Source organism: Patagioenas fasciata, chromosome 3 (genome assembly GCF_037038585.1).
Source record: "Patagioenas fasciata isolate bPatFas1 chromosome 3, bPatFas1.hap1, whole genome shotgun sequence".
Lineage (NCBI taxonomy): Eukaryota > Metazoa > Chordata > Aves > Columbiformes > Columbidae > Patagioenas > Patagioenas fasciata.
The window spans coordinates 102,545,325-102,562,290 of record NC_092522.1 but is presented as its reverse complement, the minus strand read 5'-3'; the positions used below and the strand labels follow the sequence as shown (position 1 = coordinate 102,562,290).

The window sequence follows — 16,966 nt, the reverse complement described above, 5'->3', positions numbered from 1 at the left end:
CATGTTCCCAGAGCTATCTATTTGCAATGATGATCTAGTAGCTTTTTATACTTCTATGCTTTTCAACTTAATATCTCCATATTCCCCATATTTGGGACATAAGCTTAACACCTCTGTGAACTTATTCCTGCTGGTTCCTATGAGAAGTATATAAAACACTTGCACTGAATGTTTGATTGGAATGATCCAGACGTTATTTGCATTCTCTGCATTTATGCAGTGGCAACCAGAAAGGCCCTTAAATAATGAAGGGAATTGCTCAGCACTATCACAGTTGAAATAAATAAATGATAAAGATTCAGATAAGCTAGTATATATCAGGGAGACAGCTGAAAGCAGTGCAATTATACAAGCATAACAATTTATTTCTGTATTATAAAAAACATGTTATATTTTTCATTATCATGAAGAATGATAGCTTGATTTTAAGACTAGGTATAAAATAAAAGCAGAGGTTCTTACTTGTGTAAGTGATATTAAATCCTCTTCCAGTCGTAGAGTGATCCGACTGAAATTCAAGTCTTACTATGTGTCCACTGCTAGCCAACTGAGAAGGGACCTCATTGCCAGAAAAAGTGCCCAGAGGTGGCAAATCTGAAATCCCATCGTCTTTCACTGTAAGGTAGTCAAACTGAGGTTCTACATCAAAGTCATTGAAAATCAGATGGATTCTGCTTCCTGGCTCTGAGATAATTAACCAAACACAGTTCATATTGTTCCCATACTCCTCAGGATAATTTGGAGAGAGAATAATTCCAGACGGTGTAGTGAAGTTGAAGAAACATGAGACTAAAGAAAACAATAATAGATTCTCAAAATACTATCAACAAACATTATAAATGCTTGTATTTAAATTTTTATTCTTTTTTATTCTTTAGAACTCTGGATGTCAAAACTACCACACGTGCAACCTGGAAATGTTTTAGACTGTCAGAACATTTCTCCAATATAACATGTCAGCCTTGCATGTTTTTATTTCCCCAAGTGAGGCTAAGTGGATTCACAAAGGCCTGCAAAATGTGATTAGAAGCATGTAGAAAATGCCAAAGAAAGCAAAAGTAATGACTGATGTGTCAGAATTTGGAAAAAATTGGCAGGTCTGTTCTGAAATGAAAATGCAACCTCAGTATTTAAATGTGTTTTATTTTCTAAAAGGAATATGTGTGAAAATGTATTTAGTGATCCATAAAATCAAGCACAAAGGCCAGTTTTATCTGTAGTACACAAAGCATTAATAATAGTAGAAATTTAGAAGTGCCTCCATCAACAACTCTTAACAGTATACAGCACAAACTTATTAAACAATTAAACAAACATGATTAAATGATTAAACAATTAAACAAAAATTATTCGTAACTCTCATCCTTTTTAATTCCTTTGGGCCCTTTTTCATCAAGACAATTCCTAACTGATTTTAGAGTCAAAAGCTTGTGGTTGATACTTTAGTGAGAAGTACAGTACATTCAGAAAGAGGAGGCTCACTGCACATTAATTAACACAAAGGATAAACATTACTCAGCTCTTCAAATGTATGAAACTGAAGTCAGTGTTTGTAAATAGATGTTGTAAATTTAGGTTCCATTGTCTTTTATAGGGCATGTGCCCATCAAACAGTGGAGCAAAGTAAAATATTTCACACTGTTACCAACAGAAATTAATATATCAACCCAATGCAATACAACACCATGAAGAAATGCAACTTCTGTCTTCAAAGGGAATTGTCTGGACACTGTCTGTATGTCCAGGCCTTATGTGCTTAGACACATTTCAACATTGCACGGGCATATAGAGACTTCTTCCAGTCCAGAGAAAGCTTACTCAGTTTGGTAAGTCCTATACCAACACAGTTGCAAAATACATACATGCCCAAGTAGAACTGGACACACCAGTAAGGTTGTTTTCAAAATCCAGTACTGAGTTATAAGACACTTTATAAGGAAAGGTAATGTGGTCTGGAGGACTGAAGTGCCTCATATACCTGTGTACTAGAAAGATTTACTCTGTTTTACCATAGAACAAGAAGAAAAATAAAAAAGTTAAAAAACATACCAGCAATACCTCTATTCAAATCCATCTACAAGCTTACCTACAAACACATTTTATCTTTTAAAACAAAATCCATGACCAATGACCTTACCTACCCTTTTTCCATGGTGGGTATTTTTATATACCTTTATATTAATTTTAATGCTTTATTAGGATATCAGGAAAACAAAACAATACAATACAATATTTTCTTATGTATCTGCAGGCTGCTTTGCACTACCAGAATCTATGTGTGTATGCTACAAAGTCCTTTTAAACACTTATATGCTATTAGGAGTTGCTCATTTAGAATCTTATTCAACACACAGTTACATTAAGAATGTTAAATGGTTCAATTAAATATAAAACAAGGGGAACAAACATTCTAAAACAGTCCTATATAATGCTTCTCATAAATGAGCTACCATTTAGCGAACTGAAAAAACCCCATATATGACTGAAAAAGTCTTCAAGGTCTTTTTAAATGTTTTCCTTCTGGCTAGTCACAAATGCTAAGAAAAGCAAGAGGCTAAGGTCATAAAAATAATGCATAAAAATAATAATAATAATAATAATAATTCTTACAAACACAGCTGGGTTTATTGCCGGACCACTGGTTGTTTTGTTGGCAGGTAATCGTTCTCTCTCCCACTAGTTCAAAAGCTGCTTGACATTCAAAGGTAAGTGTGTCACCATGCAGAAAACTGCTGCCAGTCCTCTTTCCATATGATGGAATTCCAGGATCTCCACAACCTCCTTTCTCAATTTCTGAATATCAAAAAAATCAAGAGCAACAATAGGAAAACATACTTGCAAGCAATTTATATGTCAGTATCAGAAGTACATTAGAAATAGTTGGCATTATGCCTTAAACTAATGTTTACAGCTGAAAGTGAACTAGAGCTAAATGCTGTAAAACCACCTTGAAGATGACTTAAGATCTAAAGTCTATTCACAAGCTAATAGCTTCCATACCTGCATTGCTGAAGATAACAAAATACTCATGTTTAACTGCATGGCTGCACTGAATTACATCATATTTGAAGGTAAAATTACAAAGTCATAGATGATAGTCTGCATTCTAACCATGGAGACATATTATGTATAAATCTTATTTCTGGTACTGACGTACTAGTAATAAAGAATCTTAACTGTCATAACTTCAATTACATTTATAGGGCTATCTGCAATACAATTAAAACTGTCCAATTTACTGATAGAGTCAAGGAATTTCAATTTAAGCACTAAAATATAATAAAAACAAAACTGAGGAATTATTTCTCCATCTCATACTTCAAATTAGAGGTAGCTGCATTAAGCTACACTGAAAAGAGAATATAATTTTGGATTATACTTCCTAGATATTCTCTAGGAGATCTGCTATTTAAATTATTTGATTTGTAGATATTGAATGTACATGTATGAGCTAAGAATATTAAAAAACCCAAGTATTTTGAAATTCATGAATAACAAGAATATTGGGAAAGAAAACGTAGATATTAATTGCCTGTGATAGAAATGCTGAATCATCTTACAAATTATCTATGCATGGCTTTTCATCCAAAATGAAGGTTTCATTTCTTTGCCATTAAATTTAAAGTAGTTTTTCTATTAATTTCCATTCGAGCAGTAAAAATAACAACAAAGCACTTCTGGTTCTATAGACTGTGTTTCCACATCTTTAGTAAAATTATGTCAACCTCATTTGAATGAAAGTAGTGATAAAATTCTTGTCATTTAAATGTTTCCCAGCTCAATCCAAAGTACAAAATCTGAAACATTCAGGATACTAAGAAAATTCCATTCACCAAATCGTATCAAATATTAATATAATTTAATGCCATTAATATATATGCTGTCAAATATCAAGTCTACTAATGCTAAGTCACTGCAAAAGTATTTATCTTGACATGCTAACTCCAACAGAAATTTTAAGATGCAGGGTGGCGTTATTATTATATATAAAGTAAATCCAATATGTTTTTACCCTTAAAACAGTTGTGAACTGACTGTTGACAAGCATATTCAGAAAGGTATGCCACATATTTTATAAAAGAACAGGTTACTCATCTGGATGAAAAGAGGTACATATTTTTTTTCTTGGTAATCTTAACTTAGAAGATAAAATTAAAATTAACTATTCTATTTATGAATTCAAAACAGTTCCAGAGTCAGTTGCATAATTTAAATAATTTGTCTTACCAGATCTGGGGTGTCTCAACTAAATGAAAATATCTTCCAAAAAGTCCCGTACACAAATATAATAAAACACCAGCAAAGCAATATCTTAAATAATATGTATAAGTCAAGATTCAAAATTATATGTATTTACAAATGCTTTAATGTAGTTTCACCTGCCTGTTCCTACTGAGATGCAAATTCCTACTGCCACAGAATAGCACTAGAAGCCTGTGTGTTCCCAGATATCCAAAGCTCCACATCTTACACTGAAATGTGCAGAGCTACAGCAAATCAGAACCCACATTTTAATCACATTTTAAAAGTTCATCACCTCCAATGAGAGCAGACCTATATCTAATCCGGCATTTGAGAATTATTATAAACACTCTTTTCCAAAAAACTTTTGTCTTGATGATCAGGGCAATAATGTTTCAGGCAGGAGCCTGAGGAGGCAGTCTGCAAGGCTTTGAAAGGTCACAGCTGAAGATGCACCCCTTAAAAGATTGCAACAAGTGTTTCTTTGCATGGTCTACAAAGGAAGTACCAAAATAACTTTAATTAATTAATTTACTGAAGCAGACGACAAGTCAGGATGGTTCCTTACTCTCAGGAGATACACTAAGCCCTAGCAGAGAATTATGGATCAGCAAATCAAAGATTTTAACACAAATTAATGTGAATATAGCTTTTTGGTGGGTTGAGAATTCCTTTTTCAAAGAAAACTAGTACAGTATGTCTTTAATCAGAACCAAGTCCTTTCTGAAGAAGGCAAGAATGCATGATGAACTTTAGAGACTAAGCAAATACTTTGCACTTCTTAATATATCACCTTTCATCCAAGAATGCCAAACTTTATATGCAGCGGAGATATAATCAGAATTTTTAAAGCTGAAAAAAGTAGTTAAAAATATACCAGCCAATTTAATGTTTTTTGTTGTTGTTGTTTTTTGTTTGTTTGTTTAATAATACTTTTATTCTTCAGGAAAAAAAAAGTTTAATAAAATCTGTCTCATAAAGATATTTTAATGATTAATATTATGTCCTCCCTCAAAATACATTAGAGGAATTTTTAAATCAAATTCTTTTACATTGAAAACCCAAACATAAAAAAGTCAAAATGAAATATATCAGCTTTATTTCTATCTTAACTTTCATGCTTTGTGCTTGTTTGTTGAACATAAAAAACAATTAAGCAAATGTCACAAATTTATAAAACACTTCTTAAGACATCTTATTTACATTTTGAAAATAAAAAGCCCAAAAAATTCCATCCAGCTCTAGAAATCTACATCTTCACAAACCTTGAAATGAAGACTATCTATCCTTAACAGAATCACAGAATCAGAATCATAGAATAGTTTGGGTTGGAAGTGACCTTTAAAGGTTGTATAGTCCGCTGCCCCTGCCATGAGCAGGGATGTCTTCAACTAGATTAGGTGTATCACAGCCCCGTTCAACCTGGTCTTGAATGTCTCCACGGTTGGGGCATGAACCACCTGTTACTGTGGTTCACCACCCTCATAGTAAAAAATTTCTTCCTTATGTCTAGCCTGCATCTACCCTCTTTTAGTTTAAAATCATTATCCCTACCTTTTCATCACAGATATTAATGACAGAGCAAAACTTACGGAAGTCTGAAACGGTCATATTCAGAGTTTTGTATTTATACATAAAGAATGCTACTTTATATCTTGATCTAGAATAGTACAGGCATGTAATGATTCCAACATTTTTTCTGTCCTCTGGGATTTAACACAGCATTTTATTTTATTGTCTCTTCTGGTGCCTGTCCAGCTTTCAATGATTTATCAGAGAACAAATTTTTTAAATGTCTAAATTCAGTTGAGGTGCATTATGCCTATTACTTCAACACAGGCACCAATTATTCTGCTTCATAAATTGCAAAGAGAGAGGCTATATATCTGTTTACTAAAAAGAGAACATTCTTCTGATCAAGTCAATTTGAGCTATGTTGAGTTTTTAGAGAAACCCTATGGGACAGAAGTGGTTCTTAAAATGACAAACATGAAAATAAAAGCTGTGCTAACCTATTTAAAGTATGAAAATAAAAATCCTATTACTTTAGGGTTATTCTGTATACTCATTCAGTGTTCAACTTCTTTTGATCTGAGTGTTTAGAGCTGTGTGAACTTCATGAAGTTTGCAAATAAGCTCTCAAGCTCAAAAGTGAACATCAGCTTCTGTGGTTACCAAAAATACTAACATTGATCTTATTCAATAGTTTATGGCTTTCATGTACTCTCAGTAGCCTGGGGAAAGTGACTTTTCATCTTGTTTGTAAACCAGAAATATTTTCTGAGTTTCAGGGAATACTCTCTTTAATGTTGGGAGAATGATAAGATTAGATTTCTGACAAGAAGATCACATCCCTCTGAATGTAATCAAAGACTTTTCTGTTGCCATGCTTTCTTTCCCAGAAATAAATACAGCAATTCTAAAGTGATACTAAGCATCTAAGTAAGCATTATGACTACTTCTTGAAAGGTGTCACATTGCAATTCAAGTCTTTTGATAAAAAGGCTTTATATTACTTTGACCCAGGTAACTTAAATTTATTATAAAATACTTCATATACTATATCATTAGGCAGCCTTGAATTTGGCATTAATTTACTTTTTTTTCCCCCTTACAAATACAGAGTTAAAAGGAAATTATTAATGCCACTATGCTTTCATTCACACTATCAAATATTCTAGCTTAGCTGACTAGTGAATCATCATCAAATAATTAAATATAACTTTTACCAGCAGAGCATTACTAATATCCTCACACTTTCATAATTCAGCTGTATAAATAATATTTAAATTGAATAAGTGTTTTAAACACATGTAGGTTACATAACAATCCATTGTTTCAAAGAGGAGATAGATAAGTAAACTTCAGTAGTTCAAGGTCTGTCCAAAAGTTGAAGTCAATACTGCTAAAACCTGAAATAATGATTTTGTCAACATTTCATAATTACCACCTTTCTTGTAGTCTAGATGGGTCAAGAGAAGTTGAAAGATGACACAGGTAGACATTTATGAAAAAAAGCCAAACCAAGTCAAGCAAAATAGTTTGGAAATTTATTTCCATGTCAGATAGGACCTTTTCAGCTTACCATCTGAACTCTTAAATGACAGGCCTCATAAATTCACTCATTAAATACACGAAAATTGATCATTTAGTTTATTTTCTCTTATTCCTAAGATGTCCCTGTGTTAACAGCCATGATACCTGACACAGTGGAATTTGAAGCTTACATAACACTGCCTTAAATTTAGTAAAGAGACAGAAAAAACATGGTATATAGAAGAAGCTGTGACATGACAAATGCTGTGGTTTAACTATTCCAACTCTTATACTATTTATAGTATGCCACAAAGATTTAAGCTGATCTTCCCACCAACTTCAATAGTAAAACCTATTTGGATCAGTAGCACATTATGACTCTGTATCTTCCATCTCACTATCAGAATTCAAATTTCAGTCCCAGACTACATCACTAAAAACCCACTTAATGAAAGGGAATTAACATATACACAGAAAAAGTCTGCAACTGCAATGTGACATAAAGCAAATATCTCTGTTAACTAATTTATCTCTGTTAATTTTTGTTAGGCAGATGAGTTATAAAAGGACAAGTTCCAAAATGGGTCAAGGAGACATTAATTCTATCTATATACTTGTTCATCTCTGTCTTCAAGCCATTGTGGCTTTAATGCCACTATTCAATTACACAGTAAATATTTAAAACCATAAATACTTCTTCAATGGCAGGAACAGAGATCATGGTTCTCCAAGTCTGCACCATAAGAAAAATAGAAAGCAGAATCAGTGAGAGTTCTACCAATTCTGAACAGGTTTATAGATTACCGTTTTAAAAGATTTGCACAACGAACTTAAGATGGAGAAGGAAATTCAACTGGGTATCCCAAAACAATACTGTATTCCTCTGAACTATGCTTTTTCTTCCTTCACTGGAAACCATAGTCGTTTATAAAAGTTAACCAGTTGCAAAATTACACGTGAACTTTTAGTCTTATATGGCAATAGTTTTGGTTTAGGATAAGGAACCAGACATTATTGGAGGTCCCTTCTGTTCCATAGGTAATACTGTTTTAAAAATAGACAAAGACCTGGCAGTACAAATAACAAAGAAAGGACAAAATGCTACTGTTTTCATTAGTAAACAGTTCAGCCTTCTTTGAAATGCATGTATAATACTTGTTTCTATTAATAATCATTAATAATTTCAATAAGACGTGGGAAAATTATGGGAATTTAAAAACAAATGGAGAAATCATTATACAAAGATAAACCCTTATACAAAAAGAATAGATAGAGAAATATGCTCTGGATCACAGGAAATGACATAAGGTGAAGGAATGAAATTATATATATATGATTTCTGCAAAGGAACATGGGAACAACTAATTAAAGTTAAAATGAGAAATCAAAACTAATAGAAAAAAAAATCATTTAGCATGTAATTGGACTGTTAAAGTGTCTATTAAAGCTAAAAAGAGGTTGTCCTGAAGCTAAAAACAGGGTGGCCTTACATGCTAATTTTATAGATGATCACAATTTTATCATTGTTCCAGTAAATTTCTTCAAATAAATTTTATAGTACAATTTATTATCAGTCTCCAACTATAAAACAAGAAGGCCTCCTTCACAGGTCACACAGCTCCCAGCAGCCATGTCTCACAATTTCTCTGAAATTTTTTGTCCTTGCTGTTATCAAAAAGGCCACAGGACATACCCAGTAGAATTTTTTTTTTTTTTTTTTGCTTCTGCCTTATTGAATTTCTGTCAATATTAAAACAAACAAACAAACAAAACCCAAAAAACATGGCCTTAGAATCAGATAAATGGAAAACCAACATGGAAACTTTTTATAGGAAGTTCACTTGAGCTAACAGTTCACTATCATAGCATATGGATGGCTTGTTGGTAATAATAACATATTGTATCATATAATATTAAAAAACTTGAAAGTAATAAAACTATTTGAGAAGAAAATTATATCAAACCTTTTCAAATAGTATGTCCTTTAATTTTAATATTTTCTATGTATGTCAATATTCCATTAGAGAATGCAGAAAAATGTTGTTTTGTTTACAATTAATCTTACATACTATTCTGAGATAATGCAAAAACCTATTCCATTTGTACGTTGAATACTACATGTAGTTCTGTTCTTCCATATAAATAAGGACACCAGAAGTAGGGAAGGAAAACAAAAGATCAAAGTTACTGTTTCTTAGAAACTGAGGACAATTAAAAAGACCAGAAGTCTCCTTTTTGAGGAAGTGAAATATATATATATATATATATTCAAAAAGTGATTGGACAAATATATGTAAGAAAATCCAATTCAGAGACAAAGAGGAAGTATTTGAACTATGCATCACTGGAAACAAGGAAAGTACTCTGGCATTATCTCTGCCTCTTGATTTATCACTGTGTACTTCACCATTTTTTCCTTAAACATTCTTTATTTTGTACTATCAACATGCAATGGGCTTTCAGTCTCACTGTAAATTTTTATTCTAATGTTTTGCAATGAGGAATAACATATTGCTCAAATTGCAGAGTTCATGTTTCTTTACTAGCAGAAAGAGTACAGCCTGTCTATACAAAAGGCTGAGCAACACCCTGGACAAAAGTCAGCCCAAAGATATCCTGTGGAATGAAAATTAACATGTTATGCTAGAAAACAGGAAGTACAGTAAAAGCAAGTGCAGCTGTCTCTGAAATTATCAGAATAACATTAAATTGAATATTGTGAAAAGGTGCACCACGGAATGAGGTAAAAGACAATAAGAGACTATGTGGAAAGTTATTAAATGTAAGAGAAAAAAAAATAGCTACCAGGAAAGAAGAATGAAGAACACCTTCTTCACTTTTCCATTAAAAAAAAAAAAAAGTAATTGATAGATAAACTAAGAGCAGGATACAAAGAGAACATGTTAATGATTATTTGGTAATTTAGACGTATCTAAGGGAACAGGGCCTAGGTCTAATTAAATTTACATTGAAGTACTTAAACTGAAATAGTCTATGAACTACTAGAAATTATCTTCAAGAATCTATGGAGGACATGGGAGTTAAGAGATTACTGGACAAAATCACATGCAAGAACCGTCTCAAAAACTGGAGAAAAGAGGACCCAAATGCAAATGTATGTCTATATTATTTGTCCCCTCAAACTGGGAAAGTGACATTCTTCCTTTGCAACAGAATATCCTGGAACATCTTTGCCTAATATTATCTTAAGACCTGTCAGGGAAGACATGGCACTTGTTTAGAAAATAATCCATGTGCTACCAATATATTAAAAGTGTAAGCAAATTGACCTGGGTTCCTCTACGACTGTAAAGCCAACACTAACCCTAAGCAAGGTAATGGAACACAAAACTGAAGAGTCTATTTCTAAAGCGTTAAAAGATGAAAATATAACACCAATTAACGTGGTTTTATGGAAAACCGGTCACATCATACAAACAATATGATTTTTAGACTATAAACTTGGCTGACACCATATCTTTGGACTTCTTTCAACTGCTTAAATTAGCAATACATGACATCCTAATTAAGAACTGGCATCAGAGAAAATCAATTTAGCACATATTAAATAGATTAAAATTAGATAATGGTAGTATCTCAAAGCATAAATGTGCAAAAAGAACCATCATTAGGCAATATAACTGCTTCAACTAACTTAGTATATACTTTTTTAGCCCAATCATAATAATTCGTTATAGAAATTACATTACAGAAAAACAGTCAACCAATAGCGGTCATAGTATTTTCAACATCTGTAGCCTAGGGACATATATTTTAGATGTATGTCTTCTTGTGCGTATGTACCCACATAAGCATTGTGTTTTTTTCATACTTTTCAAAGGGAAAAACAAACATCAAAATTTCAAACCTGTGGCAACTGAGAGTTTGTAAAATAAAACTAATGTTAGACAGGAAGATCTTATTTTCCTTGAGTATCTATCTACTTCTGTACCACACAATGGGTGTTCCTCCTCTTTAAAGATCAGGAGTGATGAGTCCAGTTTCACCAAACAAAATGCAAGATTTAAAGAGATATTATGCATGGGATGTGTTGGAGTTTAAAGGCTGGTAAGCTTCTAATACAGGTTATAGAAGCAGTCAGTGCTCAAATGAAAGCTATCAGCCTTGGAAACTACCCATGCATAAGGATAAAGAGGGAGAAAGATGCATTGGTAGTACTTGAAATATGAAAAGTGACTACACTGCAACTGAACATACTAATATTAATGCAGTGTGGACTTCTAAATATATTTTATGCTATTTCAGTAAAGAAGTAAGAGGGAAGAAGTGTTGCTCTAAAAACATTCTTCTGAATAAAAGGAAAAACAAAAAAAAATTAAAAATGAAAAAGAAAAAAGAAAAAGGAAAAATGAAAAAAGAAATTAAAAATGAAAAAAATGAAGAAGAAGAAAAAAGGAAAAAAGAAAAACAAAAAAGAAACAAAAAAGAAAAGAAAAAAAAAGAAAGAAAAGAGAAAAAAGAAAAATATAAAAGATAAAGGAAAAAAGAGAAAGAAAAGGTAAAAAAAAAAACCACAAAGAAAAAAGAAGAAAAAAAATAGAAAGAAAAAAGAAAAAAAGAAAAAATAAAGAAGAAAAATAAGAAAGGCTCTATGCTCCTATATGCTGTCCTTGCAGGACAAATCCCACCCTCCAGGATTGCACTCAGTGCAGCAACTTTTAGCATTTTGGGGGGATGCACAATTTCCACTAAGGTCTCTAAGAAAAAGTTTCTCTTTTTGATTAACTCTGAGATTCTATTGCACGTGCCCCCATTCTGCCTACAAAGAGTTTCCTGTTATTCATATCCGTATCTTGTATGATTACAACTTTTTTGCTGTTCCTGCTTACTTCTTTGCTCCTGTCCTCTTGTACACTCAAGAATCCTAGGCCATGCTTAAAGCAGGCATTCTTTCCTTCTCTTTTCAAAGCTGTCAACCTGACCAAGACTTTAGCAACAAGGACAAGGTAAACAAGACCTTTTCCTCCCTAGTATAACACACTTTCTGAGGAACATAACCTAAGATAAAACTACTCTACAAATTGAAGAAGCCTCACAGCTTAGAATTCACTCTGTAAGATATTCCACATGACCATACCAAAACACTGCATGCCTACATGTACATATTTTGTTGGGATAGTATACATACAAAGAAATAATAAATAAATAAGAAAATTAATGTGTTCTTCTCAATGAAAGTAATTAAGCAACTGGAATTTCACAAAAGCATGTTACAGAGTCTTCATGGGCATTTTTAGCCATGTATTTGACTTTGCATAGATAGACTGAACATCTCAGTTGGAAAATTCTATTTAATTCTATTTAATTATATTTTTGACTTTCACACCCAGAAGAAAAAAGAAGGGTAGCTTGAATTATGCTGGAGATTTAAAAATAGGTGTTTTTGGTGAAAAAAAACTTACTCTGAATATTATTTTTCTGTGGAGGTTAATTGCACAAACATAAAAAACAAAACAAAACAAAACAAAAACAACCACACCAAAAAAACACAAATAAGCCAAGCAAACTGCTACAAGTCCTGTGTCTGTTACAATTATGTATAAACAAGCTTAATTGTGGCTTTCATACAGTCACCGGTATGACCAGCACAATAGTACCATATATATAGCAAATACATTAAATGAAGAGAAGTCTAAAAATTAGCAAGGTTTTGGATTATGAACTACTGTTTTTCTCAAATTTCATAGCAATGTAAAGATAAATTATTATTTCATCTTGAATAACCCACTTTAAATTGCTAATAAAACAAGAGAGCAATGACAAAAGGGCTGCTCTGGAGGATATGCTGACTTTGTAACAGGTTGAGGTGTTCGCATGTCAAATCAATTTCCGTCAAAGTGTGAAGTTAATGTCTGTTTATGAGCTGAATGGAGAAACCACACAGCTGGTGATAAGACTTGGAAAGAATAAAGTATTGAAGATCTTTGAAGCAACTCTTTAGCGAAACAAATCAATCTCTACAGAAAATCTTACTAGTAGATATTTCTGCGCCTGAATGATAAATCTTCAGCTGTTGCTTAATATATCCCTTATATCTTACTTCAGTAACAACTAACAGTATGAATTGTTTTTAATAGTATTTGGGATTCAAATTTAATTGTCCATTTGAAATACTGTGACATTAAGAATTATTTCCATTTGGCACTTGGTAATCAACAAAGTGACATTCAAGAAATTCGATGAATGTTATAATGAAGGGACAAATGACGCAGAAGCTATTTTATGACCCAAACCTGACTACATATTTTATCTTTTCACGGTGAAACTGTTCAAAAAAAGTGTATTAATAACCTCACCAAAATCCTAAAAGCTCCAATCAATTTTAAGGATATGGTAAGAATAAGATGATAAGAATCTAGTTTAACTTAAAAAGATGGAATAATGCATATGAAAAAGAAATTCCAGATTTTTAAAATCTCAACAACAGCTAAAATTAATCTACTATATAAAAATATTATGAAGTGGATTGTTTTAAATTCTAGTCCAGCATTCATGAAACAACAGTTTTACATTATTCACTTATACACTCTACTGGGAATTAGCAGTGATAGAGGAGGTTTCAGTGGAAAACTTCCAGTCCAAGTGAATATATGTATGAGGCACATCATTGTCATACACCAGCACCCTGCCGATAAAGGACTGGGCAGACATCAAGGCACAGACTGTGTATGGACTGACCTGCCAGCTCTGGCTATTCAAAGATAATCTCTATTCCCCAACCCCCTCAGGCCTATAGGCTTGCATTTCAGCTATGGAAAGACTGTCCCACTAGGTCTGGTCACTTGATGGAAATCTGTGCAATCTCTCGCTCTCCTTGCCCCTACTGGCCTGAACCCGCAACGTACACACAAATATCCATAACTAGGTAAAGAAAGACAATTTCATTATAAAGTTACACAAATTAATAATTTCAAAAAATTAGGAAACTAAACACCAGGTATTGATTAATCTGAGTATTTATATAAAACCACTAATGTAGACTTATGATTGAATAAACAATATCTAACAACGTACTGCATGTTTTCACTGAGAAATACTAAAAACAACATGAAAGCTTTAAAAAAAGACAGCACAGAACTGTTCTTGGAAATGTGTAAAGAAAGAGGAGTTGGTGCACAGTTCTCTCTCTTCCCACCGTGACCTTGCTCTATGAGTATTTTCCTCCAAGGTTGTTTTCAGGCCAGCCACTCTGTCTAAATCTCTACCACTAAATAAAGCAGGGACAAGGGTGAGCTTGAGCACTGGATCTTCAAGTACCCACACTGCAGAATCTTTAGCCTGCTTCCTGGTAATGCCTACCAGAACTCTCTGAGACATTACATGGTCATGATTCAAGGGACACCAAGAACCAGGGACCATTCCCAATACACTGGATAGACAAGACTGCATCAACTTTTAATTCCTGTATTCTACAAAGTCCTCTAGCACCACTTTACAGGCTTTATATCTTCAGACATACATCACCACATCCCAAAGTGTTCAGTATATACTCTCAGTTTCTTGACATGAAAACGGGAATCATGGCCTGCAATGCAGCATACACATCACTAACACACTGAAATAACACCTTCACACTCTGCCCCAAGACACATACATACTAATACACTCACACACATTTGTCCGTGGGTAAACAAGACGCCTACTTTGTGCCATGTTATGTGGGTGTATTCTCAGGGCAAGAACACAGCCCCTGGCACAAATGCAGTCTCAAGACACTTTCTGGGTGACAGCTAACTCCACGTTATTTCTAATGGGCCTTTATGGGAACAAAAAACCAAACAACAACAACAATAAAAACAAATAACAAAAAAACTACAACAAAAACAAAACCAAACCAACAACCCAAACAAACAAAAAACCCAAACCAAACAAAAAAACACAAAATTGTCAGTTCCCCTTTCATGTAAGGAGTCCCCAACACCTGCTGTGCTGTCAGGTTCCCTCCAGCTCTGCACTCTCTAGCTCTGAGAAGGCCCTGGACTGCATTACAGAAGTTTGTCACAGGAAGGGATGCTCAGTGAAGGTGTTTTCTCCCCATTCTTACAAATGACTATTTTTTTTTTTTTAAAGAAAAACTATTTACAAACAGTGAGCAAGCAGTTAACAAACAATGTACCATCACAGTTTCCTAGAATATTTCTTGAACAATTTTGAGACATTTTTAAAGGTAACTTTTCCTATTCCTACCCTCTTCTTTACAGCCCACCTTTTTTCTTTATCTGATATTGCCATGTTTGATTGCATTGTATTATAATATAGAATAGATTTATAATGATAAAATTATACATGTTCTGTTTGCAAGCTGTAAAATGGGAAATATTGTATTACGGATTAGTAAAAAGATTTACTATATTAAATACTATACAAGGTGTTTTTGTTATCAAATAGAAAGTAGAAAAACACAAAACAAAAATGTTATGTTTTAAGTTAATATGTAGATTAATGACTTATATTAGAGATATACAACTAAGCCAAGATCAAAATACGAATTACAACTGATGTCAGAATTTGTGTTCAAACACAAATAAGAATGACACTAATTATCAGATTAATTGCTCAGACAATACAATAGAAAGGAAATCTGTTTTATAACTGCTTCTGTTAGTTCTCTCGAAGCACTACTATTAAGTATTGACCTGCTTACAAGTAATAAACACAACAAAATTAAAAATAATTATACACAACATTGAATGGAACTTTTTTTTTTAAATGATGCCTACCAACAATATCTTATTTTTACTTTTCTTTGAAAAAGATTTATCAAACTTTTAAAAGACTGTTAAAATCAATTTTTATATCTGGAGACAGAATGTTTCATAGCAGCTGGGCATATTTTTGTGAAAAAGTGAAGAAAAATCTTTTAGCTGTGAATAAAATTTGGATGGAAGTCAAGTCTGTAAGCAGACAGTGACTGTCTAGCTGTGATGCATTTTTCTTTCAGACCATCATTTGCAGAAACTTTACAAATTATGGAAGAAGCTTAAGAATGCCAAACATTCTTTGACGTAGATTTTAAAAAGACATTCTGAACATTTCATAGCTTTCTGTAATATATAAGGCAAATTAGTAAACTAGAACTATTTTGGCTTAAAAGATTGAAAGGAATATCTTCCTAGTTAATGTCAGTGGACAGCTAAATTTGTGGTGCATATGTATTAGAAGCAAATATCAAAAAGACAGCAAAGGGAGAAAGTTTTACCTGGTAAAAAACCTGTTGCAAGTTTTCATTTACTTAAAATAATTACATTGTTCTATCAAGCTTTTAACTGTGCTGTACCTGCTAAGAAGCAAGGACTGGAATTTATATTTCAAAAACTGAGTTTCAACTGTTTTCAGATCAAATGCTCAGGGTTTTTTTGGTAGAAGGAACAAAAGCATAAAGAAACACCTGCCAGAAGAAAACAAAACAAAACAAAACAACACCAAACAAACAGAACTCCCCAAAAGATCAGTTAATGCTTACATTTAATTCTCACATATATCTTACTAGAAACTTACCAGAAAATGTTAGATTTATTTCTATAATTTATTGCTATCTAGTCTTTAAGAAAAATTAAATGTAAACAGTGTTTCTAAAAATATGGCCATGGTAAACATTTATTTAAATGTAATTAGAATCTGAAAGTAACGTTTAAGCTAAACATACTGAATTATTATTCTAGATGAA

At 32.8% G+C, this 16,966-nt stretch overlaps 1 protein-coding gene across 2 annotated transcripts in view; it reads right to left on the bottom strand.

Annotated features, from left to right (window-relative positions):
- Positions 1 to 16,966, bottom strand: part of CSMD1 (CUB and Sushi multiple domains 1) — a 1,060,719-nt gene that overhangs the window by 278,301 nt on the left and 765,452 nt on the right. For both annotated transcript variants that reach the window (XM_065834358.2, XM_071807004.1), the window contains exons 13-14: positions 2,611 to 2,793; positions 463 to 789 (exon numbers count right to left, since the gene is read on the bottom strand). In XM_065834358.2, coding sequence (XP_065690430.2) covers positions 463 to 789; positions 2,611 to 2,793 — 510 coding nt within the window. The remainder of the gene's footprint in view (positions 1 to 462; positions 790 to 2,610; positions 2,794 to 16,966) is intronic.